This window comes from Coregonus lavaretus, assembly GCF_964263955.1.
Source record: "Coregonus lavaretus genome assembly, chromosome: 8".
NCBI lineage: Eukaryota > Metazoa > Chordata > Actinopteri > Salmoniformes > Salmonidae > Coregonus > Coregonus lavaretus.
The window spans coordinates 34,100,894-34,128,806 of NC_139995.1; the positions used below are offsets into that span (position 1 = coordinate 34,100,894).

At 43.2% G+C, this 27,913-nt stretch overlaps 1 protein-coding gene across 1 annotated transcript in view; it reads left to right on the forward strand.

Moving 5' to 3' along the window:
• The window catches only part of LOC311134025 (uncharacterized protein), a gene marked incomplete at its 3' end in the record, with an annotated part of 86,781 nt that overhangs the window by 9,371 nt on the left and 49,497 nt on the right, over nt 1-27,913 (forward strand). The window contains exons 4-8 of the mRNA XM_084167639.1: nt 138-211; nt 366-438; nt 816-905; nt 1,147-1,202; nt 3,303-3,423. Coding sequence (XP_084023765.1) covers nt 138-211; nt 366-438; nt 816-905; nt 1,147-1,202; nt 3,303-3,423 — 414 coding nt within the window. The remainder of the gene's footprint in view (nt 1-137; nt 212-365; nt 439-815; nt 906-1,146; nt 1,203-3,302; nt 3,424-27,913) is intronic.

Below are 27,913 nucleotides of genomic sequence, written 5' to 3' on the forward strand. Positions count from 1 at the left end.
GAAGTGAACATGGGACTTCAGACATATTGGTCTATGGCCTTTTATAATTGTATAATTATAATTATAATTTTACAAACAAGTGTTATTTTTGGTGTATATTATGTTCTGTATGTAACTATGCTGTGTGTGTGCTGTAGGCCATGAAGGTGGTGGGTGTGAAAGCACACACAGAGAATGAGAGTGGACAAGTCATGCTGGACGTGTACATCAGGTGACATTCAATTCTTCCATGTTTAACTTTCCTCCAGGCCTCAAAGGCACCATTCACTCTCAAAATGAGACACACTGGGTATTGAAGTTCATATCCGTTATACAAGGACCCATTATTGCAATGTGTTACAGTATCCTTCTCTTTTACCATGCAGCTATGTTGGAAATGTTGAGATTAATGTGGAGGTGAAGAGGTATTTCTGCAAAGCAGGAGTGAAGGGAATACAGGTATGTTTTATCTTCTCTCTAGTCTATGATAAGGCTGTGGGATATTATGGAAAATAGGGAGAGAAAGAATGTATTGACAAAATAAAGAGAGAAAGGGAGTGGCATGAAGAGATGTTGTTCCCACTTTAAAGTAAGGTACCCATAAGACTGGAATTAACAGGGTTTTAGTCATTTAGAAATGCCATCTCTTTATTTTTCATATATAAACAAATAATTCACAATCTATAAAGTACTTATAAACCCTTAATATACCCTTAATATACCCTTAATATACCCTTAATAGACCCTTAATAGACCCTTTGTAAACCTTTTATCAACCTTTTATCATTGTTGCCATTCATTTTATATTAATGTATCCATATTCCCGCCTCTTTCAGCTGCATGGGATGATGAGGGTGATTCTAGAGCCTCTGATTGGAGATGTCCCCATCGTGGGCGCGGTCACCATGTTCTTCATCCGCAGGCCGGTGGGTAGCTGGGACCATCCCTCTCTTTCCTCCACACCTCCCATAAGTCTGTCGATCTCTCCCTTCCTATCGCCTTTCCCCCCAACACTACTATCGTCCAATCCCGGTTACCAATCCCGGTTACAATCCATGCCTCCATTTGTTTACGTACTTCTCTCTCTCTTTCTCTTTGTATTGAATGTCCTGAACCCCAACATTTGCTCCTCTGTTTTTCCCTCATCTCCTCACCCCTGTCCTGCAGAAACTGGACATCAACTGGACTGGATTGACCAATTTACTGGACATCCCTGGCCTGAAGTGAGTGAGGTTGACTCTGTCTGTTGTTAGTGTTCTGTAATTGGAGTTACTATGTCATGTGATGATAATTCACTTCATATAACACTGTAACACAAAATTATACTTCACTACACCAGATGATACCATCAACGCTGTGCTACAGTGAGGGAAAAAAGTATTTGATCCCCTGCTGATTTTGTACGATTGCCCACTGACAAAGACATGATCAGTCTATAATTTTAATGGTAGGTTTATTTGAACAGTGAGAGACAGAATAATAACAACAAAATCCAGAAAAACGCATTGTCAAAAATGTTATAAATTGATTTGCATTTAAATGAGGGAAATAAGTATTTGACCCCCTCTCAATCAGAAAGATTTCTGGCACCGAGGTGTCTTTTATACAGGTAACGAGCTGAGATTAGGAGCACACTCTTAAAGGGAGTGCTCCTAATCTCAGCTTGTTACCTGTATAAAAGACACCTGTCCACAGAAGCAATCAATCAATCAGATTCCAAACTCTCCACCATGGCCAAGACCAAAGAGCTCTCCAAGGATGTCAGGGACAAGATGTTATAAATGTTATAGATTGATTTGCATTTTAATTAGGGAAATAAGTATTTGACCCCTCTGCAAAACATGACTTAGTACTTGGTTGCAAAACCCTTGTTGGCAATCACAGAGGTCAGACGTTTCTTGTAGTTGGCCACCAGGTTTGCACACATCTCAGGAGGGATTTTGTCCCACTCCTCTTTGCAGATCTTCTCCAAGTCATTAAGGTTTCGAGGCTGACGTTTGGCAGCTCCCTCCACAGATTTTCTATGGGATTAAGGTCTGGAGACTGGCTAGGCCACTCCAGGACCTTAATGTGCTTCTTCTTGAGCCACTCCTTTGTTGCCTTGGCTGTGTGTTTTGGGTTATTGTCATGCTGGAATACCCATCCACGACCCATTTTCAATGCCCTGGCTGAGGGAAGGAGGTTCTCACCCAAAATTTGACGGTACATGGCCCTGTCCATCGTCCCTTTGATGCGGTGAAGTTGTCCTGTCCCCTTAGCAGAAAAACACCCCCAAAGCATAATGTTTCCACCTCCATGTTTGACGGTGGGGATGGTGTTCTTGGGGTCATAGGCAGCATTCCTCCTCCTCCAAACATGGCGAGTTGAGTTGATGCCAAAGAGCTTAATTTTGGTCTCATCTGACCACAACACTTTCACCCAGTTCTCTGAATCATTCAGATGTTCATTGGCAAACTTCAGATGGGCCTGTATGTGTGCTTTCTTGAGCAGGGGGACCTTGCGGGCGCTGCAGGATTTCAGTCCTTCATGGCGTAGTGTGTTACCAATTGTTTTCTTGGTGACTATGGTCCCAGCTGCCTTGAGATCATTGACAAGATCCTCCCGTGTAGTTCTGGGCTGATTCCTCACCGTTCTCATGATCATTGCAACTCCACGAGGTGAGATCTTGCATGGAGCCCCAGGCCGAGGGAGATTGACAGGCCTTTTGTGTTTCTTCCATTTGCGAATAATCGCACCAACTGTTGTCACCTTCTCACCAAGCTGCTTGGCGATGGTCTTGTAGCCCATTCCAGCCTTGTGTAGGTCTACAATCTTGTCCCTGACATCCTTGGAGAGCTCTTTGGTCTTGGCCATGGTGGAGAGTTTGGAATCTGATTGATTGATTGCTTCTGTGGACAGGTGTCTTTTATACAGGTAACAAACTGAGATTAGGAGCACTCCCTTTAAGAGTGTGCTCCTAATCTCAGCTCGTTACCTGTATAAAAGACACCTGGGAGCCAGAAATCTTTCTGATTGAGAGGGGGTCAAATACTTATTTCCCTCATTAAAATGCAAATCAATTTATAACATTTTTGACATGCGTTTTTCTGGATTCTGTCTCCCACTGTTCAAATAAACCTACCATTAAAATTATAGACTGATCATTTCTTTGTCAGTGGGCAAACGTACAAAATCAGCATGGGATCAAATACTTTTTTCCCTCACTGTATGATGTGATATGCCACCTGACCAGGCTGTATAATGCTATACTACTGTATGTCTGTGTACTTCCGTATCTACTGTATATATGAAGTCGAGTGCTCCCTCTCCGCTGTGTTTCTCAGCATCATGTCTGACACTATGATAATGGACGCCATCGCCTCATTCCTGGTTTTGCCCAACCGTCTGACCGTTCCCCTGGTAGCTGACCTGCACGTTGCCCAGCTACGCTCTCCTCTGCCCAGGGTGAGACCACACACTCCACAAACACTCTCCACAAACACTCTCAACAAACTTTTTTCTATGTACTCAGAGATCCGTTATTAGCATGTTTTAACCACTCTCATAAAAATGATAGATTATCAGATACTCAGCAAGAAGGTCTGATTTCACTATTATTGAAACAGGACCCAAGTGGAAAATAAAAATATCCAGTCCTCCTAAAAAACTGGAAACCCCTTACACTTCAGTGTTGTGATACAAAAATTCTAGCAAAATGCATAGCGCATAGAATAAAAAAGTTATAACCGGGCCTGGTTATTCATAGCTGATTTTTAAAAGGCTTATAGTAAATAGTAAATAATGGCTACTTCTCAGAAAGTATTAAACTGTCAAGAGAAAGTAAAAGAAGGTTGTCCACTATCAGCATATCTATTTATTATGGCCATCAAAATGTTAGCTACTAAAATCAGATCCAACAATAATATCAAGGGGCTAGAAATCCAAGGCTTAAAAACAAAGGTATCATTGTATGCCGACGTCTCATGTTTTCTTTTAAATCCTCAATCTGGATCCCTGCACAGCCTCATAGAAGATCTAGATAATTTCTCTAACCTCTCTGGATTACAACCGAACTATGATAAGTGTACGATATTACCTGTTAAACGGGCCTATTTATACACTGAACAAAAATATAAGTGCAACATGTAAAGTGTTGGTCCCATGTTTCATGAGCTGAAATAAAAGATCCCTGAAATGTTTCATAAGCACAAAAAACATATTCTTATTCTTTGCACAAATTTGTTTACATCCCTGTTAGTGAGCATTTCTCCTTTGCCAAGATAATCCATCCACCTGACAGATTATGCCACAGATGTCTCAAGTTTTGAGGGAGCGTGCAATTGACATGATGACTGCAGGAATGTCCACTAGAACTGTTGCCAGAGAATTGAATGTTAATTTCTTTATCATAAGCCGCCTCCAATGTTCTTTTAGAGAATTTGGCAGTACGTCCAATCGACCTCACAACTGCAGACCACGTGTATGGCGTCATGTGGGCGAGCGGTTTGCTGATGTCAACATTGTGAACAAAGTGCCCATGATGGCGGTGGGGTTATGGTATGGGCAGGCATAAGCTACGGACAACGAACACAATTGCATTTTATCTATGGCAATTTGATTGCACAGAAATACCGTGACAAGATCCTGAGGCCCATTATGAGGCCCATTTTCTTTAAGGCATCTGTGACCAACAGATGCATATCTGTATTCCTAGTCATGTGAAATCCATCGATTGGGGCCTAATGAATTTATTTCAATTGTCTGATTTCCTCATATGAACTGTAATATATTAAAGCATTGAACCTCTCCCTAAAGGCTTCAGTCATACATAAATTATATTTAAATCCGAACTGGTTCTCTACGAGATTAGTAAGAATGGCTCACCCCTTTTTCCTTTTATTCAGATTACAACCTCTGACTTTCGGTTATTTGAAAATGAAATAATCTCCAAAATATTGTTATTTGTAAAACAAGCCATAGAAAGCTGGTTGCAATCTCAGTTTCATCCACCAGAAAAGACAGAACAAATATTACAACAAATATGATGTTAAACTCAAATATACCCTATTGGTAAAAAAACATTATTTGTGACTTGTTTCAGGAAACTAGGCATATGTTGCGCATCACTACATCACAGAAGAGCCATTTGAACGTGAACATTGTTTATTTATAAAAATTCGTTTTTTGGCAGAAATGCCTTCTGGAACATGTGAACTTTCATGTGCCTTAATAACAAATTTGTATGCCATCTGTAAATACGAATAAAAGTGTTAAATTATGAGCCTAGTTGGTTTAGCCACGGAAAAAGACAGCAACCTTCCTGCTAGCCATGATTGGCTGAGATAATGAGTGGACTGGACATGCCCAGAGATGAGTACGGATTGGTCTGCCATGTAGCGCGCTTCTGTCTATAACATGAGCTGGTCAGTATGTGTAGGTAATCCTTTCTAACGCTGCTTTTTTTAAAGATATCACATAGTAAAACTGCATAAGTTTTGAGTTTTGAAATCAGTGGAATTAGAGTATGATAAGTATGATATTATTTATTATATTATTATAAGGAGATGGAGAAAATTCAGGCATTTGATTGCAAATATGCAGACGGAGTCGAAAAGAGAACACACAGAAGGCTGTTACATCTTCAAACTAAGGGCATCCATGACAGAGAGGGAGATGTGTCCATCCATGTATACGGGCAAGATAGTCTAGCTAGCTACATTTTCAGATATTACACGTTTCTAATTTTGTCAGAAAGTTGTTTTCATTTCAAGTTAAAGTGTACTGTTAGCTAACTAGCTAACATTAGCTGTCTGGCTCGCTAGCTAACGTTACATGTATGATCTGTGTAGTAATATTATTCGTATCTCAGAGCCATTTGCATGGCTAGTTATATTCTAATGTTAGCTAGCTAACATTGAACCTGGTTGGTTAGCTACCTGCAGATTCATGCAGGGTAGTAACTTCATGAGTTGGGATTATGGTTCATTGTTTAGCTAGCTACATTACCAGTCAAAGGTTTGGACATACCTACTCATTCAAGGGTTTTTCTTTATTTAAAAAAAAAATTATATTGTAGAATAATAGTGAAGACATCAAAACTATGAAATAACACATATGGAATCATGTAGTAACCAAAAAAGTGTTAAACAAATCAAAAAATATTTTATATTTGAGATTCTTCAAATAGCCACCTTTGCCTTGATGACAGCTTTGCATACTCTTGGCATTCTCTCAACCAGCTTTATGAGGTAGGCACCTGGAATGTATTTCAATTAATAGGTGTGCCTTCTTAAAAGTTAATTTGTGGAATTTATTTCCTTCTTAATGTGTTTGAGCCAATCAGTTGGGTTGTGACAAGGTAGGGGAGATATACAGAAGATAGCCCTATTTGGTAAAAGACCAAGTCCATATTATGGCAAGAACAGCAATAGGCAAAGAGAAATGACAGTCCATCATTACTTTAAGACATGAAGGTCAGTCAATACGGAAAATGACAAGAACTTTGAAAGTTTCTTCAAGTGCAGTCGCAAAAACCATCAAGCCCTATGATGAAACTGGCTCTCATGAGGAACGCCACAGGAATGGAAGACCCAGAGTTACCTCTGCTGCAGAGGATAAGTTCATTAGAGTTACCAGCCTCAGAAATTGCAGCCCAAATAAATGCTTCACAGAGTTCGTCACAGAAACATCTCAACATCAACTGTTCAGAGGGGACTGTGTGAATCAGGCCTTCATGGTCGAATTGCTGCAAAGAAACCACTACTAAAGGACACCAATAAGAAGAAGAGACCTGCTTGGTCCAAGAAACACGAGCAATGGACATTACACCGGTGGAAATTTGTTCTTTGGTCTGGAGTCCACATTTATTTTACCAAGAAGGAGATTGATGGAGTGCTGCATCAGATGACCTGGCCTCCACAATCCCCCGACCTCAACCCAATTGAGATGGTTTGGGATGAGTCGGACGGCAGAGTGAAGGAAAAGCAGCCAACAAGTGCTCAGCATACAGTTGAAGTCGGAAGTTTACATACACTTAGGTTGGAGTCATTAAAACTAGTTTTTCAACCAATGCACACATTTCTTGTTAACAAACTATAGTTTTGGCAAGTCGGTTAGGACATCTACTTTGTGCATGACACAAGTAATTTTTCCAACAATTGTTTACAGACAGATTATTTCACTTATAATTCACTGTATAGATGGCGCCGGAGAAGATGGCTGCCGTTTTACAGCCCTCTAACCAATTGTACTATTATGTGTGTTTTTTAACGTTATTTGTAATTTATTCTGTACATAATGTTTCTGCCATCGTCTCTTATAACCAAAAATAGCTTCTGGATATCAGGACAGCGATTACTCCCCTCGTATTGGACTAAGATTTTTTCTTCAACGAGTCGGACGCGAAGGATATCCTACAGACACCCGACAAGGCCCAAATCCCCGTCATTCGCAGGAGAAAGAGACGGAAATATCGTGGACGTAGGTCGGGGTGCCTTGTAAGGATCCAACGGCGAGAGAGTAAACTGCCTCTTCCATCAATCCTATTAGCCAATGGTCAATCATTTGAAAATAAGTTAGATGACCTAATATTACGGTTATCCTACCAACGGGACATTAAAAACTGTCATATCTTATGTTTCACCGAGTCGTGGCTGAACGACGACATGGACAACATACAGCTGACAGGATATACGCTACATCGGCAGGATAGAACAGCTGTCTCCGGTAAGACAAGGGGTGGCGGTCTGTGTATATTTGTAAACAACAGCTGGTTCACAAAATCAAATACTAAGGAAGTCTCGAGGTTTTGCTCGCCTGAGGTAGAGTATCTTATGATAAGCTGTAGACCACACTATTTACCAAGAGAGTTTTCATCTATATTTTTCATAGCTGTCTATTTACCACCACAAACCAATGCTGGCATTAAGATTGCACTCAATGAGCTGTATAAGGCCATAACTAAACAGGAAAACGCTCATCCAGAGGCAGCGCTCCTAGTGGCTGGGGACTTTAATGCAGGGAAACTTAAATCCGTTCTACCTAATTTCTACCAGTATGTTAAATATGCAACCAGAGGGGAAAAAAACTCTAGACCACCTTTACTCCACACACAGAGACGCATACAAAGCTCTCCCTCGCCCTCCATTTGGCCAATCTGACCATAACTCTATCCTCCTGATTCCTGCTCCTGCTTATAAGAAAAAACTAAAGCAGGAAGCAACAGTGACTTGGTTAATAAAAAAGTGGTCAGATGACGCAGATGCTAAGCTACAGGACTGTTTTGCTAGCACAGACTGGAACATGTTCCGGGATTCTTCAGATAGCATTGAGGAGTACACCACATCAGTCACTGGCTTCATCAATAAGTGCATCGATGACGTCGTCCCCACAGTTACCGTACGTACATACCCCAACCAGAAGCCATGGATTACAGGCAACATCTGCACTGAGCTAAAGGGTAGAGCTGCCGCTTTCAAGGAGCTGGACTCTAACCCGGACGCTTATAAGAAATCCCGCTATGCCCTCCGACGAACCATCAAACAGGCAAAGAGTCAATACAGGACTAAGATTGAATCGTACTACACCGGCTCTGACGCTCGTCGGATGTGGCAGGGCTTGAAAACTATTACAGACTACAAAGGGAAGCACAGCCGCGAGCTGCCCAGTGACACAAGCCTACCAGACGAGCTAAACCACTTCTATGCTCGCTTCGAGGCAAGCAACACTGAAGCATGCATGAGCGCACCAGCTGTTCCGGATGACTATGTGATCACGCTCTCTCGATGTGAGTAAGACTTTGAAGCAGGTCAACATTCACAAGGCCGCAGGGCCAGACAGATTACCAGGACGTGTACTCCGAGCATGTGCTGACCAACTGGCAAGTCTCTTCACTGACATTTTCAACATGTCCCTGCCTGAGTCTGTAATACCAACATGTTTCAAGCAGACCACCACAGTCCCCGTGCCCAAGGGCACTAAGATAACCTGCCTAAATGACTACCGACCCGTAGCACAATCTCTATTGCACTCCACACTGCCCTTTCCCACCTGGACAAGAGGAACACCTACGTGAGAATGCTATTCATTGACTATAGCTCAGCGTTCAACACCATAGTGCCCTCAAAGCTCATCACTAAGCTAAGGATCCTGGGACTAAACACCTCCCTCTGCAACTGGATCCTGGACTTCCTGATGGGCCGCCCCCAGGTGGCAAGAGTAGGTAACAACACATCTGCCACGCTGATCCTCAACACGGGGGCCCCTCAGGGGTGTGTGCTCAGTCCCCTCCTGTACTCCCTGTTCACCCATGACTGCATGGCCAGGCACGACTCCAACACCATCATGAAGTTTTCCGACGACACAACAGTGGTAGGCCTGATCACGGACAACGATGAGACAGCCTATAGGGAGGAGGTCAGAGACCTGGCCGTGTGGTGCCAGGATAACAACCTCTCCCTCAACGTGACCAAGACAAAGGAGATGATTGTGGACTACAGGAAAAAAAGAGGACTGAGCACGCCCCCATTCTCATCGACGGGGCTGTAGTGGAACAGGTTGAGAGCTTCAAGTTCCTTGGTGTCCACATCACCAACGAACTATTATGGTCCAAACACACCAAGACAGTCGTGAAGAGGGCACGACAAAGCTTATTCCCCCTCAGGAGACTGAAAAGATTTGGCATGGGTCCTCAGATCCTCAAAATGTTCTACAGCTGCACCATCGAGAGCATCCTGACTGGTTGCATCACCGCCTGGTATGGCAACTGCTCGGCCTCCGACCGCAAGGCACTACAGAGGGCAATGCGTACAGCCCAGTACATCACTGGGGCCAAGCTTCCTGCTATCCAGGACCTCTATACCAGGCGGTGTCAGAGGAAGGCCCTCAAAATTGTCAAAGACTCCAGCCACCCTAGTCATAGACTGTTCTCTCTGCTACCGCACGGCAAGCGGTACCGGAGCGCCAAGTCTAGGTCCAAAAGGATTCTCAACAGCTTCTACCCCCAAGCCATAAGACTCCTGACCAGCTAATCATGGCTACCCGGACAACTTGCACTGCTCCCCCACCCCCACCCCATCTTTTTACGCTGCTGCTACTCTGATCTTTTTACACTGCTGCTACTCTGTTAATTATTTATGCATAGTCACTTTAACTCTACCCACATGTACATATTACCTCAACTACCTCAACTAGCCGGTGCCCCCACACATTGACTCTGCACCGGTACCCCCCTGTATATAGCCTCCCTACTGTTATTTTATTTTACTTCAGCTCTTTTTTTCTCAACACTTTTTTGTTGTTGTTGTTTTATTTTACTTTTTTATAAAACAATTAATGCATTGTTGGTTAAGGGCTGTAAGTAAGCATTTCACGGTAATGTCTCCACCTGTTGTATTCGGCGCATGTGGCAAATAACATTTGATTTGATTTGATCACAATTCCAGTGGGTCAGAAGTTTACATACACTAAGTTGACTGTGCCTTTAAACAGCTTGGAAAATTGCAGAAAATGATGTAATGGCTTTAGAAGCTTCTGATTAAGCTAATTGACATCAGTTGAGTCAGTTTGAGGTGTACCAGTGGATGTATTTCAAGGCCTACCTTCAAACTCAGTGCCTCTTTGATTGACATCATGGGAAAACCAAAAGAAATCAGCCAAGACCTCATAAAAAAAAAGGTAGACCTCCACAAGTCTGGTTCATCGTTGGGAGCAATTTCCAAACGCCTGAATGTACCATGTTCATCTGTACAAACAATAGTACGCAAGTATAAACACCATGGGACCACGCAGCCGTCATACCGCTCAGGAAGAAGACACGTTCTGTCTCCTAGAGATGAATGTACTTTGGTGCAAAAAGTGCAAATCAATCCCAGAACAACAGCAAAGGACCTTGTGAAGATGCTGGAGGAAACAGATACAAAAGTATCTATATCCACAGTAAAACGAGTCCTATATCGACATAACCTGAAAGGCTGCTCAGCAAGGAAGAAGCCACTGCTCCAAAACCGCCATAAAAAAGCAAGACTACGGTTTGCAACTGCACATGGGGACAATATCGTACTTTTTGGAGAAATGTCCTCTGGTCTGATGAAACAAAAATAGAACTGTTTGGCCATAATGACCATCGTTATGTTTGGAGGAAAAAGGGTGGAGCTTGCAAGCCGAAGAACACCATCCCAACCGTGAAGCACGGGGGTGGCAGCATCATGCTGTTGGGGTGCTTTGCTGCAGGAGGGACTGGTGCACTTCACAAAATAGATGGCATCATGAGGAAGGAAAATTATGTGGATATATTGAAACAACATCTCAAGACATCAGTCAGGAAGTTAAAGCTTGGTCGCAAATGGGTCTTCCAAATGGACAATGACCCCAAGCATACTTCCAAAGTTGTGGCAAAATGGCTTAAGGACAACAAATTCAAGGTATTGGAGTGGCCATCACAAAGCCCTGACCTCAATCCTATAGAAAATAAAACTGAAAAATCGTGTGCGAGCAAGGAGGCCTACAAACCTGACTCAGTTACACCAGCTCTGTCAGGAGTAATGGGCCAAAATTCACCCAACTTATTGTGGAAGGCTACCTGAAACGTTTGACCCAAGTTAAACAATTTAAAGGCAATGCTACCAAATACTAATTGAGTGTATGTAAACTTCTGACCCACTGGGAACGTGATGAAAGAAATAAAAGCTGAAATAAATAATTCTCTCTACTATTATTCTGACATTTCACATTCTTAAAATAAAGTGGTGATGCTAACTGACCTAAGACAGTGAATTTTTACTAGGATTAAATGTCAGGAATTGTGAAAAACTGAGTTTAAATGTATTTGGCTAAGGTGTATGTAAACTTCCGACTTCAACTGTACAGTGGGGAAAAAATGATTTAGTCAGCCACCAATTGTGCAAGTTCTCCCACTTAAAAAGATGAGAGAGGCCTGTAATTTTCATCATAGGTACAGAAAAAAAAAATCCAGAAAATCACATTGTAGGATTTGTAATGAATTTATTTGCAAATGATGGTGGAAAATAAGTATTTGGTCACCTACAAACAAGCAAGATTTCAGGCTCTCACAGACCTGTAACTTCTTCTTTAAGAGGCTCCTCTGTCCTCCACTCGTTACCTGTATTAATGGCACCTGTTTGAACTTGTTATCAGTATAAAATACACCTGTCCACAACCTCAAACAGTCACACTCCAAACTCCACTATGGCCAAGACCAAAGAGCTGTCAAAGGACACCAGAAACAAAATTGTACACCTGCACCAGGCTGGGAAGACTGAATCTGCAATAGGTAAGCAGCTTGGTTTGAAGAAATCAACTGTGGGAGCAATTATTAGGAAATGGAAGACATACAAGACCACTGATAATCTCCCTCGATCTGGGGCTCCACGCAAGATCTCACCCCGTGGGGTCAAAATGATCACAAGAACGGTGAGCAAAAATCCCAGAACCACACGGGGGGACCTAGTGAATGACCTGCAGAGAGCTGGGACCAAAGTAACAAAGCCTACCATCAGTAACACACTACGCCGCCAGGGACTCAAATCCTGCAGTGCCAGACGTGTCCCCCTGCTTAAGCCAGTACATGTCCAGGCCTGTCTTAAGATTGCAAGAGTGCATTTGGATGATCCAGAAGAGGATTGGGAGAATGTCATATGGTCAGATGAAACCAAAATATAACTTTTTGGTAAAAACTCAACTCGTCGTGTTTGGAGGACAAAGAATGCTGACTTGCATCCAAAGAACACCATACCTACTGTGAAGCATGGGGGTGGAAACATAATGCTTTGGGGCTGTTTTTCTACAAAGGGACCAGGACGACTGATCCGTGTAAAGGAAAGAATGAATGGGGCCATGTATCGTGAGATTTTGAGTGAAAACCTCCTTCCATCAGCAAGGGCATTGAAGATGAAACGTGGCTGGGTCTTTCAGCATGACAATGATCCCAAACACACCGCCCGGGCAACGAAGGAGTGGCTTCATAAGAAGCATTTCAAGGTCCTGGAGTGGCCTAGCCAGTCTCTAGATCTCAACCCCATAGAAAATCTTTGGAGGGAGTTGAAAGTCCGTGTTGCCCAGCAACAGTCCCAAAACGTCACTGCTCTAGAGGAGATCTGCATGGAGGAATGGGCCAAAATACCAGCAACAGTGTGTGAAAACCTTGTGAAGACTTACAGAATCGTTTGACCTGTGTCATTGCCAACAAAGGGTATATAACAAAGTATTGAGAAACTTTTGTTATTGACCAAATACTTATTTTCCACCATCATTTGCAAATAAATTCATTAAAAATCCTATAATGTGATTTTCTGGAATGTGATTTTCTGGAACAGGGGTTGTAAGGCTCTGGTTATAATCATAAATGATTCAAGGTCCACAACCAGCAAGAATGAGCTGTATTTTTAATCATGGAGAGCTCTGGCGCCAAAAAACATACATACAGCTTTATACCCCCTGACACACAAAGGCACTTTGCTCCGCCCACCTTTAGGAGGCTGTTTTTAACCCGTTTTCTCAGTCCCCTTCACCCTGGAATGTTTAGTCCCGCCCCCCTCTGTTAGTGGGTTGCCACTAAATTATAACTCTAACACCGTTCACACATTTATACTGTATTTGGGGTGAAATCCTTTAGTCATTATTCTTAAAATACAAATGAATCTATCAGAGAGCCAGAAATCTTGCTTGTTTGTAGGTGACCAAATACTTATTTTCCACCATAATTTACAAATAAATTCATTAAAGATCCTACAATGTGATTTTCTGGAGAAAAAAAATCTCAATTTGTCTGTCATAGTTGACGTGTACCTATGAGGAAAATTACAGGCCTCTCTCATCTTTTTAAGTGGGAGATCTTGCACAACTGGTGGCTGACTAAATACTTTTTTCCCCACTGTATGTGTGAACTCCTTCAAGACTGTTGGAAAAGCATTCCAGGTGAAGCTGGTTGAGAGCATGCCAAGAGTGTGTAAAGCTGTCATCAAGGCAAAGGGTGGCTATTTGAAGAATCTCAAATATAAAATATATTTTGATTTGTTTAACACTTTTGTGGTTACTACATGATTCCATATGTGTTATTTCATAGTTTTGATGTCTTCACTATTATTATACAATGTAAAAAATAGTAAAATAAAGAAAAACCCTTGAATGAGTAGGTCTGTCCAAACTTTTGACTGGTACTGTACATGTCTAAATAAAATACTCCACTATGCAAGTAACCATTTCAATAGAATGTTCAAGATGTCACTGCGACAACTGTCGACAGACGTAACTGGTAAATTTGCTCTGGCTATCTACTCCGATTTCAGAGCACTCTCGTCTGAGTGTGCCAGATCGTAGAATAACTGACACATTTACGAACGCGCAACACCCGTTGAATATGGCCGGTGTCAGTAAACGTTGGCAAAAAGCATAATTAAATTGTTGCCAGCAGCACAGTTGCAGTCATCAACGCTCTGAATAACATAAAAGCAGCCTAACCAGCTCTGTTAGGGCGAGTAAAATGGTCAGAGTGAGTTGTTCTCTCATTTGTGTCTGGAAGTAGCTAGCAAGCGAGCCAACGTTAGCCGCTCTGAACGCTCCGAGAGGGGAAACACTGAATTTACGAACTGACAATCTGACAATGCTCTGAGTTTACAAACGCCCAGAAAACACTCTGACACTCCAGATTAAGTTAACTAACACACCCGTAGTATAAACCAGCATTTAGTCTTGAAATCTTTGGTTGTTTAGTATATGGCATCACATGTGAATCCTTAAAGAGATGGGTGGGGCTAAAGCTTAAGTGTGTGTGAACGATGCTGAATGGGTGTAGACAAAGAAGAGCTCTCCAGTATGTGTACCAAAACATTCAAAGGCCATTTTTTCTACAGTGATTTTACAAGTTGTTATGATGAGTTTCTCTTGCATCAAGTAATTCAGTATGCAAGAAGATACTTAAACACTTATATGGAGAGTTGATTCAAAGTATTTAATATTGCGGTACCGGATTCACATGACAAGCGGTACGTGAGTAGCCTATTGTTATATGAATGAAAGGCATACAAAATATCTCAGTTTATATACTGCTTTGCAAGCTAATTCCATTCAACAGTTGCCAACCATTATTGAGTGTCACTCCTCACCTACAATAGCATCGCCCTATATGGTATCGTGTTGCACCCTAGTCAGTATATTCCATCACGTACTCCTTCTAAGATTAGCACCAGTGGCCTCCCATCCTTCCTGGTCCGCATACCTTCTGGCACCCACCAGTGACAGAAATAAATACATGGAATGTCCTCATCCTCACAATCCCATGCAGCTCACAATATCAAAGACATTAACAAATACTGTATAAAAAGACGTCATATCAATCCCCCTTTTTCTCTCTTCATCTGTTGTCAGTACAATTCCCAGATATAACATTTACTTAAACCAAACAATTCACATCAAATTTGATTTCCAAAATAAAGTATTCTCCCATATAACTCAATCAACCTTATCAATGGACTCTACACTTGAATAACATGATATAGATGAAGAATTTGTACTTTCCCTCCTTGCATTAATATATCACTGATACATCTCTAGCTGTAATCACTAATCCCATCCTGTATTTCTCTAATATTTCCCATAGCGTTAGTTAAATTCCCAAGACCTTCCTAATCCTGATGGCAAGTACATACAACATGCATCTCCCCCTATAATCGCATACACTCCCCCTTTAGCTGCTGTAATAGCATCCAATGCTATGCGATTATCAATTGCATATTGTCTAATGAGTGCCATTTCAGACCCAATTGTTTGAAAACCCAAGACTGTTAGTAGGTACCAGGTTTAGTCTGAACTCCCTTCAACCCTAAATCCATTCCCATAATATGCCTGAGGAGAGATACAAAGGATAACACTCTGGTTTCAGTCACTGATAAATTAGTACAGCCTTGGATTAGTTAGGATTGAGGAATTCAACCAAAGGTCAGATCAGATGAAAATAGCATAAACATTTCTATGTCACACACACCAAACCCCATGATAGGAACCAATTAAGTTCTTGCTTAGCAACAGAGATATGTACCACTCTAAAAATCCACATCAATCCCCCCTCTTTGGGAATAAATAGTCCCATATCAATACCTCCAAATACTTCAAATGTATATAGTGACTAATATGTGAATACGGTAACCTAATAATCAACATGTTCATGATATCAGGCACGATCCTTGCATTAACCTATATGTTTCAACCAGTAAGATTCAAAAGTTTCTACTCTAAATAAATCATATAAGTGTATCCTAACACATTAAAATAATGCATCGCTGTTTTAACCATAATATCTATTTAAGACAGTTATCTCGCGATTGTACATGCAATACCTGGCATGCTGGAAATAGTTTCAACATCTTTAATTACTAATATATACTAATGATTTACTTAAATCACTCCGTCATCTTATAAATCATAACCAAAACCAAATTACTTATCTCAACCAAATTTAGAATGACAATTCTTAGTGATTCACATTGGTCCTATCACTTAAAATTAAAACCCTCAACTTTATCACACATTACAGCTGTCAGAATGTACACTTATATTAACATACAGTATACAATCCATAATTCTAGTATGACCTTCCTCATCCTGAGAATAGCTACAGATCATTATCTCAATGCATTCTTAGTACTATTAGTTTAGCAGTGTATATACATTTTACATTTACATTTACGTCATTTAGCAGACGCTCTTATCCAGAGCGACTTACAAATAGGTGCATTCACCCTATAGCCAGTGGGATAACCACTTTACAATATCTTTTTTTTTCTTCTTTTTTTATTTTTTTTTAGGGGGGGGGTAGAAGGATTACTTTATCCTATCCCAGGTATTCCTTAAAGAGGTGGGGTTTCAAATGTCTCCGGAAGGTGGTGAGTGTCGTGAGGGAGCTTGTTCCACCATTGGGGTGCCAGAGCAGCGAACAGTTTTGACTGGGCTGAGCGGGAACTATGCTTCCGCAGAGGAAGGGGAGCCAGCAGGCCAGAGGTGGATGAACGCAGTGCCCTCGTTTGGGTGTAGGGACTGATCAGAGCCTGAAGGTACGGAGGTGCCGTTCCCCTCACGGCTCCATAGGCAAGCACCATGGTCATGTAACAGATGCGAGCTTCAACTGGAAGCCAGTGGAGTGTGCGGAGGAGCGGGGTGACGTGAGAGAACTTGGGAAGGTTGAACACCAGACGGGCTGCGGCATTCTGGATGAGTTGTAGGGGTTTAATGGCACAGGCAGGGAGCCCAGCCAACAGCGAGTTGCAGTAATCCAGACGGGAGATGACAAGTGCCTGGATTAGGACCTGTGCCGCTTCCTGTGTAAGGCAGGGTCGTACTCTCCGAATGTTGTAGAGCATGAACCTGCAGGATCGGGTCACCGCCTTGATGTTAGCGGAGAACGACAGGGTGTTGTCCAGGGTCACGCCAAGGCTCTTCGCACTCTGGGAGGAGGACACAACGGAGTTGTCAACCGTGATGGCGAGATCATGGAACGGGCAGTCCTTCCCCGGGAGGAAGAGCAGCTCCGTCTTGCCAAGGTTCAGCTTGAGGTGGTGATCCGTCATCCATACTGATATGTCTGCCAGACATGCAGAGATGCGATTCGCCACCTGGTTATCAGAAGGGGGAAAGGAGAAGATTAGTTGTGTATCGTCAGCGTAGCAATGATAGGAGAGGCCATGTGAGGATATGACAGAGCCAAGTGACTTGGTGTATAGCGAGAATAGGAGAGGGCCTAGAACTGAGCCCTGGGGGGCACCAGTGGTGAGAGCACGTGGTGCGGAGACAGCTTCTCGCCACGCCACTTGGTAGGAGCGACCGGTCAGGTAGGACGCAATCCAAGAGTGAGCCGCGCCGGAGATGCCCAGCTCGGAGAGGGTGGAGAGGAGGATCTGATGGTTCACAGTATCAAAGGCAGCAGACAGGTCTAGAAGGACAAGAGCAGAGGAGAGAGAGTTAGCTTTAGCAGTGCGGAGAGCCTCTGTGACACAGAGAAGAGCAGTCTCAGTTGAATGACCAGTCCTGAAACCTGACTGGTTTGGATCAAAAAGGTCATTCTGAGAGAGATAGCAAGAGAGTTGGCTAAAGACTCAATAGATTTGGAAAGAAAAGAAAGAAGGGATACTGGTCTGTAGTTGTTGACATCAGAGGGATCGAGTGTTGGTTTTTTGAGAAGGGGTGCAACTCTCGCTCTCTTGAAGACGGAAGGGACATAGCCAGCGGTCAAGGATGAGTTGATCAGCGAGGTGAGGTAGGGGAGAAGGTCACCGGAGATGGTCTGGAGAAGAGAGGAGTGGATGGGGTCAAGCGGGCAGGTTGTTGGGCGGCCTGCAGTCACAAGTCGCGAGATTTTATCTGGAGAGAGAGGGGAGAAAGAAGTCAAAGCATAGGGTGGGGCAGTGAGAGCAGGACCAGCAGTGTCATTAGACTTAACAAACGAGGATCGGATGTCGTCAACCTTCTTTTCAAAGTGGTTGACGAAGTCATCCACAGAGAGGGAGGAGGGGGGGGGGGAGGGGGGGAGGATTCAGCAGGGAGGAGAATGTGGCAAAGAGCTTCCTAGGGTTAGAGGCAGATGCTTGGAATTTAGAGTGGTAGAAAGTGGCCTTAGCAGCAGAAACAGATGAAGAAAATGTAGAGAGGAGGGAGTGAAAAGATGCCAGGTCCGCAGGGAGTCTAGTTTTCTTCCATTTCCGCTCAGCTGCCCGGAGCTCTGTTCTGTGAGCTCGCAATGAGTCATCAAGCCACGGAGCTGGAGGGGAGGACCGAGCCGGCCGGGAGGATAGGGGACACAGAGAGTCAAAGGATGCAGAAAGGGAGGAGAGGAGGGTTGAGGAGGCAGAATCAGGAGATTGGAGGGAGAAGGATTGAGCAGAGGGAAGAGATGATAGGATGGAAGAGGAGAGAGTAGTGGGAGAGAGAGAGCGAAGGTTGCGGCGGCGCATTACCATCTGTGTAGGGGCAGAGTGAGTAGTGTTGGAGGAGAGCGAGAGAGAAAAGGATACAAAGTAGTGGTCGGAGACATGGAGGGGAGTTGCAGTGAGATTAGTAGAAGAGCAGCATCTAGTAAAGATGAGGTCAAGCGTATTGCCTGCCTTGTGAGTAGGGGGGGACGGTGAGAGGGTGAGGTCAAAAGAGGAGAGGAGTGGAAAGAAGGAGGCAGAGAGAAATGAGTCAAATGTAGACGTAGGGAGGTTGAAATCCCCCAAAACTGTGAGGGGTGAGCCATCCTCAGGAAAGGAGCTTATCAAGGCGTCAAGCTCATTGATGAACTCTCCAAGGGAACCTGGAGGGCGATAGATGACAAGGATATTAAGCTTAAATGGGCTAGTGACTGTGACGGCATGGAATTCAAATGAGGAGATAGACAGATGGGTTAGGGGAAAAATTGAGAATGTCCACTTGGGAGAGATGAGGATTCCTGTGCCACCACCCCTCTGACCAGATGCTCTCGGGGTATACGAGAACACATGGTCAGACGAGGAGAGAGCAGTAGGAGTAGCAGTGTTTTCAGTGGTAATCCATGTTTCCGTCAGCGCCAGGAAGTCGAGGGACTGGAGGGTAGCATAGGCTGGGATGAAGTCAGCCTTGTTGGCAGCAGAACGGCAGTTCCAGAGGCTGCCTGAGACCTGGAACTCCAGGTGTGTGGTGCGTGCAGGGACCACCAGGTTAGAGAGGCAGCAGCCACGCGGTGTGAGGCGTTTGTGTAGCCTGTGCGGAGAGGAGAGAACAGGGATAGGCAGAGGCATAGTTGACAGGCTGTAGCAAATGGCTACAATAATGCAGAGGAGATCGGAATGAAATGAACTAAACATCAGGGAAAGGAGAGAGCGGGGCCTCCCTCACCACAACTCCCAAATATAACTCTCCCAACTTCCACCTCAGAGACTATAATTGTTTCACTGAAACACCCGAATAAAACTCTCCCAACTTCCACTTTAGAAATTAGAATTGTTGTAAACTACAGCGGTTCAATGTTTCAAGGAATAGACTCAACTTACTTTATTCAGCTAGCTAACTATGACGCCATAGCTAACTAGCATGATAGCATCCAATAACACACGGTTTAGCACCAATACTTGGTTACAACAAACTACCAATAGTGTGTTAACACACTAAACAGATAATTCGTGTCCGTGTCTAGTTCCTTTCATAACGCAGCAATAATTAAACGTTGGCTAGCTAGCACAAATATATTGTATTTAGCTGCTACAGTACTGCTACAGTACTGCTAGCTGGTAGTGTTGGCTAGCTAGCAATGGCTGCTGTGTTGACTTTGTTTGAAAAACGGCGTCGCTGCGAACGAATGTAGCTGGCTAAAATTATATTGAATTTAGTTGCTATAGTACTGCTAGCTGGTAGCGTTGGCTAGATAGCAATGGCTGCGGTGATGACTTTGTTTGAAAAACGGCGTCGCTGCGAACGAATGTAGCTGGCTAAAAGGATATTGTATTTAGTTGCTACAGTACTGCTAGCCGGTAGCTGGTAGTGTTGGCTAGCTAGCAATGGCTGCGGTGTTGACTTTGTTTGAAAAACGGCATCGCTGCGAACGAATGTAGCTGGCTAGCTAACCTCGATAGTTACTCTATACTACACCTTTATCTTTGATACAAATACAACTATGTAGCTAGCCAACATTACACTAATCAAATCGTTCCATTGTAATGTAATGTGTCGTATTACCTGCGGAGCGAAGTACAGCATGACTACTCACCTCACCTGTTTAGAGTTTCACCTCCTACATCAACCTCATACCCACATTACCAAATTTAGATACATCCACATTTATTATCGACACAGCTGCCCAACCCCTTCCTTCCCCGGCACTCAATCTTCTGGCGTCTCCTCATTATGTTCTTAATGGATTGCCCATGACAATGTCCCAACTTCAATGTCTCATCCGAGTCACCACCATCTCTACACCCCATTCTGTCTTATCCATTTGCCAACCAGTATACCAACAACATGAGAAATGTTGTATTTTGAACAGATCTCTCTCCATCCTCACTCCTCGTGGACTCCTGTCACACTCCTGTGAGAAAAGCATGAGATAAAAGACAGTTGATAGCTTCGATTGGATGTTTTACACCGGTTGCAGGTAAAAGTGGTGCTGTACAGGAACGTCTTCAATGCCTCTGATGTTCATCTTCAGACGGTTTAGAGGGTTTTATTTTTTTAGGTTTACAACCTTCTAGGCCAAATTATCCCTGCTATGCATCAAGACACCATCTGTGTTTACCTCAAGAGAAGACAGAACATAACAGTTTAGTTGAGTTCATTTCTAATCCAAGAAATCCATATAAGCATTGACTATATGACAAGTTATTATGTTTTACCAATTATTCTTAATACCAATTTCTAATATACTTCCCAATTTCTGTTAGAGAAACCCTCCACAGACAGAGAAATGAATGATGTGAAAGTCAGGTGATTCTTGAAATTCTGGAAGATCTTGAAGTTCTTGGATGTTCTTGGAGGTCTGTCCCTCCGCCGAGGGAATCAGCCAGAGCACGTAGCTCATCAGTAGCATTCCCCTTGCCATCGTCTCCCATCACCTGATTCTGGTCAGCTCCAGCGTCCTCAGCTCCCTCATCTCTAGGTCGTCGGTTTCCTCGTGTACTCTGTTGCAGTGGTTTAGTTGATACCAGGTCGATCTCCCCTCTATCCGTACAGCCGTTGGTGTAGCATGGGTGATGATGTATGGTCCCTTTAGCTCTGAACCGTCTTCCGTCACTAGGGTCTCAGATCATGCAGAGTCCTTCTCCATTTATCAACATCGTTCTGTGGAGTGTGTCCTTCTGGCAGTGTACCAATAGGGAAATTGAGAGTCACTGCTGCAAAGACACACAGACACAGACAGACACAAAATAAAACAATTCTCCGCAGTGGCGGTGCCATCTTCCTCCTCTGGGTTTGGAACACTCCTACAGTGGGACACATGGATGCAGGTATCTCTCTCTGCTACTTTCCCCTCCATCGAGGTAGCCAGCAACACCTAGTACTGACCTCTCCACCTAGGGTTTTTCCATCTCTTACTTCTGTAATCCTTTACCGCCAGTCTCCAGGGCGCAGACAATGCTCAGATTCTCCTGCTAGGTTGGACAGAGAAGCCTTCACCCATGGGAAGAAAGTCTTAAGAACATTGTTAGGTGAGACAGTATGCTACTATACCATGTCTTCTTATCAGTCAAGAGAAGCCTTGTGATTAGGAAGTGCACATTCTTGCAGCTTGTTGCAATCCACTAGTTTCAGAGACAGGCCTCCTCTACACACTGCCTCCTACCACAAATACACTTGCACATAAAACATTTAGTCTAACCCATAACACATTAATTACTACTGAATCATATTCTTAATACAATTAGCATATTTACCAAAAAGCCCCATGTGACCAGTACTTCCCCCCTTTGGACACATGACTCACATCGTGAGTGAAAGACTGAATGGAGGCTGTCGGTCACATTTTTGGATATATATTAAAAATATGACTGGTGGAGTTATGTCACACATGGAGCTAACGAAAATATACTGAACAAAAATATAAACGTAACATGCAAAAATTTCAAAGATTTTACTGAGTTACAGTTCATATAAGGAAATCAGTCAATTAAAATAAATAAATTAGGCCCTAATCTATGGATTTCACATGACTGGGCAAGGGCACAGCCATAGGTGGGCCTGGGAGAGCATAGGCCCACCCACTTGGGAGCCAGGCCCACCCACTGGGGAGCCAGGCCCAGCCAATCAGAATGAGTTTTTCCCCACAAAAGGGCTTTATTATAGACATAAATACTCAGCATCCCCTCAGACGATCCTGCAGGTGAAGAAGCCGGATGTGGACGTCCTGGGCTGGCGTGGTTACAAGTGGTCTGCGGTTGTGAGGCCGGTTGGACGTACTGCCAAATTTTCTAAAACAACATTGGAGGTGGCCTATGGTAGAGAAATGAACATTAAATTATCTGGAAACAGCTCTGGTGGACATTCCTGAAGACATCTGTCGTATTGTGTTGTGTGACAAACTGCACATTTTAGAGTGGCCTTTTATTGTCCCCAGCACAAGGTGTACCTGTGTAATGATCATGCTGTTTAATCATCTTCTTGATATGCCACACCTGTCAGGTGGATGGATTATCTTGGCAAAGGAGAAATGCTCACTAACTGGGACGTAAACAAATTTGTGGTCAAAATATGAGAGAAAGACGTTTTATTTCAGTTCATGAAACATGGGAACAACACTTTACATGTTGCATTTATATTTTTGTTCAGTATATATGAAAATGTCTGCTCTATCCAAAATGTCAACTAACAGATTACAGCATTATCGCAAAAATGGAGGAGGCAAGTCGAAGGGGGAGAAGGTAAAGAACTTGTCTGTCGGCCTACATTAAAGACCATAATTTGTAATTTAAAAAATATATGTAAATAAAAAAGTATACCAGTTCCATTTAATGACCAAAAAAATCAAAAGCTGCGCCATACAGGTGCAAAATAGTTGGGAAGAGATTTTCGATGTGTCGATTCCATGGCAGATGCTTTATGAACTGATACACAAAACAACTCATTATCCAAAACATTTTTGAAATTTAAGTTATTATGAAGAATTCTTGCAACTAATATAATGTTATGTCTATGGGAGATACAATCATCCCAGCTCTGCTGATTTTGCCTCGAAGAAACAGAATCATTAGATTACTGCCCATATGTACAGTGGGGAAAAAAAGTATTTAGTCAGCCACCAATTGTGCAAGTTCTCCCACTTAAAAAGATGAGAGGCCTGTAATTTTCATCATAGGTACACGTCAACTATGACAGACAAAATGAGACAAAAAATCCAGAAAATCACATTGTAGGATTTTTAATGAATTAGTTGCAAATTATGGTGGAAAATAAGTATTTGGTCAATAACAAAAGTTTCTCAATACTTTGTTATATAACCTTTGTTGGCAATGACACATGTCTTCACAAGGTTTTCACACACTGTTGCTGGTATTTTGGCCCATTCCTCCATGCAGATCTCCTCTAGAGCAGTGATGTTTTGGGGCTGTCGCTGGGCAACACGTACTTTCAACTCCCTCCAAAGATTTTCTATGGGGTTGAGATCTGGAGACTGGCTAGGCCACTCCAGGACCTTGAAATGCTTCTTACGAAGCCACTCCTTCGTTGCCCGGGCGGTGTGTTTGGGATCATTGTCATGCTGAAAGACCCAGCCACGTTTCATCTTCAATACCCTTGCTGATGGAAGGAGGTTTTCACTCAAAATCTCACGATACATGGCCCCATTCATTCTTTCCTTTACACGGATCAGTCGTCCTGGTCCCTTTGCAGAAAAACAGCCCCAAAGCATGATGTTTCCACCCCCATGCTTCACAGTAGGTATGGTGTTCTTTGGATGCAACTCAGCATTCTTTGTCCTCCAAACACGACGAGTTGAGTTTTTACCAAAAAGTTCTATTTTGGTTTCATCTGACCATATGACATTCTCCCAATCCTCTTCTGGATCATCCAAATGCACTCTAGCAAACTTCAGACGGGCCTGGACATGTACTGGCTTAAGCAGGGGGACACGTCTGGCACTGCAGGATTTGAGTCCCTGGCGGCGTAGTGTGTTACTGATGGTAGGCTTTGTTACTTTGGTCCCAGCTCTCTGCAGGTCATTCACTAGGTCCCCCGTGTGGTTCTGGGATTTTTGCTCACCGTTCTTGTGATCATTTTGACCCCATCTTGCGTGGAGCCCCAGATCGAGGGAGATTATCAGTGGTCTTGTATGTCTTCCATTTCCTAATATTTGCTCCCACAGTTGATTTCTTCAAACCAAGCTGCTTACCTATTGCAGATTCAGTCTTCCCAGACTGGTGCAGGTCTACAATTTTGTTTCTGGTGTCCTTTGACAGCTCTTTGGTCTTGGCCATAGTGGAGTTTGGAGTGTGACTGTTTGAGGTTGTGGACAGGTGTATTTTATACTGATAACAAGTTCAAACAGGTGCCATTAATACAGGTAACGAGTGGAGGACAGAGGAGCCTCTTACAGGTCTGTGAGATTGTCATGAGAATTTCTATCTCTAATTCAACCTAAGCTTGAATCATTACCAGGGGTTGTAAGGCTCTGGTTTTAATCATAAATGATTCAAGGTCCACAACCAGCAAGAATGATCTGTATTTTTAATCATGGAGAGCTCTGGTGCCAAAAAACATACATACAGCTTTATACCCCCTGATACACAAAGGCACTTTGCTCCGCCCACCTTTAGGAGGCTGTTTTTAACCCGTTTTCTCAGTCCCCTTCACCCTGGAATGTTTAGTCCCGCCCCCCTCTGTTAGTGGGTTGCCACTAAATTATAGCTCTAACACCGTTCACACATTTATACTGTATTTGGGGTGAAATCCTTTAGTCATTATTCTTAAAATACAAATTAATCTATCAGAGAGCCAAAAATCTTGCTTGTTTGTAGGTGACCAAATACTTATTTTCCACCATAATTTGCAAATAAATTAATTAAAGATCCTACAATGTGATTTTCTGGAGAAAAAAAATCTCAATTTGTCTGTCATAGTTGACGTGTACCTATGATGAAAATTACAGGCCTCTCTCATCTTTTTAAGTGGGAGAACTTGCACAATTGGTGGCTGACAAAATACTTTTATTCCCCACTGTAGCTTGTTTTTGGTGGCAGGTTCAGGAATGGCTGAAAAATCACAATATTTACCTAAAACTAACTCTGCAAATAGCACTGCTGGATGATTTGATAAGCCATAGTCAATCGATCAATTACAGTGAGGGATTTAATTTTAATGGTAGGTTTATTTGAACAGTGAGAGACAGAATAACAACAAAAAAATCCAGAAAAACGCATGTCAAAAATGTAATAAATTGATTTGCATTTTAATTAGGGAAATAAGTATTTGACCCCCTCTCAATCAGAAAGATTTCTGGCTCCCAGGTGTCTTTTATACAGGTAATGAGCTGAGATTAGGAGCACACTCTTAAAGGGAGTGCTCCTAAACTCAGCTTGTTACCTGTATAAAAGACACCTGTCCACAGAAGCAATCAATCAATCAGATTCCAAACTCTCCACCATGGCCAAGACCAAAGAGCTCTTCAAGGATGTTAGGGACAAGATTGTAGACCTACACAAGGCTGGAATGGGCTACAAGACCATCGCCAAGCAGCTTTGTGAGAAGGTGACAACAGTTGGTGCGATTATTTGCAAATGGAAGAAACACAAAATAACTGTCAATCTCCCTATGCCTGGGGCTCCATGCAAGATCTCACCTTGTGGAGTTGCAATGATCATGAGAACGGTGAGGAATCAGCCCAGAACTACACGGGAGGATCTTGTCAATGATCTCAAGGCAGCTGGGACAAAAGTCACCAAGAAAACAATTGGTAACACACTACGCCGTGAAGGACTGAAATCCTGCAGCGCCCGCAAGGTCCCCCTGCTCAAGAAAGCATATATACAGGCCCGTCTGAAGTTTGCCAATGAACATCTGAATGATTCAGAGGAGAACTGGGTGAAAGTGTTGTGGTCAGATGAGACCATAATCGAGCTCTTTGGCATCAACTCAACTCGCCGTGTTTGGAGGAGGAGGAATGCTGCATATGACCCCAAGAACACCATCCCCACCGTCAAACATGGAGGTGGAAACATTATGCTTTGGGGGTGTTTTTCTGCTAAGGGGACAGGACAACTTCACGGCATCAAAGGGACGATGGACGGGGCCATGTACCGTCAAATCTTGGGTGAGAACCTCCTTCCCTCAGCCAGGGCATTGAAAATGGGTCGTGGATGGGTATTCCAGCATGACAATGACCCAAAACACACGGCCAAGGCAACAAAGGAGTGGCTCAAGAAGAATAACATTAAGGTCCTGGAGTGGCCTAACCAGTCTCCAGACCTTAATCCCATAGAATATCTGTGGAGGGAGCTGAAGGTTTGAGTTGCCAAACGTCAGCCTCGAAACCTTAATGACTTGGAGAAGATCTGCAAAGAGGAGTGGGACAAAATCCCTCCTGAGATGTGTGCAAACCTGGTGGCCAACTACAAGAAACGTCTGACCTCTGTGATTGCCAACAAGGGTTTTGCCACCAAGTACTAAGTCATGTTTTGCAGAGGGGTCAAATACTTATTTCCCTCATTAAACTGCAAATCAATTTATAACATTTTTGACATGCGTTTTTCTGGATTTTGTTGTTGTTATTCTGTCTCTCACTGTTCAAATAAACCTACCATTAAAATTACAGACTGATCATGTCTTTGTCAGTGGGCAAACGTACAAAATCAGCAGGGGATCAAATACTTTTTTCCCTCACTGTATATTAGGACGAGCAATGTCGGAGTGGCATTGACTAAATACAGTAGAATAGAATACAGTATATACATATGAGTAAAGCAGTATGTAAACATTATTAAAATGGCCAGTGATTCCATGTCTATGTATATACTGTATACACTGTATCCTATGTATATAGGGCAGCTATATAGGGCAGCAGCCTCTAAGGTGCAGGGTTGAGTAGCCGGGTGGTAGCCGGCTAGTGATGGCTATTTAACAGGCTGATGGCCTTGAGATAGAAGCTGTTTTTCAGTCTCTCGGCCCCAGCTTTGATGCACCTGTACTGACCTCACCTTCTGGATGATAGCGGGGTGAACAGGCCATGGCTCGGGTGGTTGATGTCCTTGATTATCTTTTTGGCCTTCCTGTGACATCGGGTGCTATAGGTGTCCTGAAGGGCAGGCAGTGTGCCCCCGGTGATGCGTTGGGCAGACCGTACCACCCTCTGGAGACAAGCCACCAGGGTCTGACAACTTGGATGGAAAATTACTGAGGATAATAGCGGACGATATTGTCACTCCTATTTGCCATATCTTCCATTTAAGAAAGTGTGTGCCCTCAGGCCTGTAGGGAAGCAAAAGTCATTCCGCAACCTAAGAATAGTAAAGCCCCC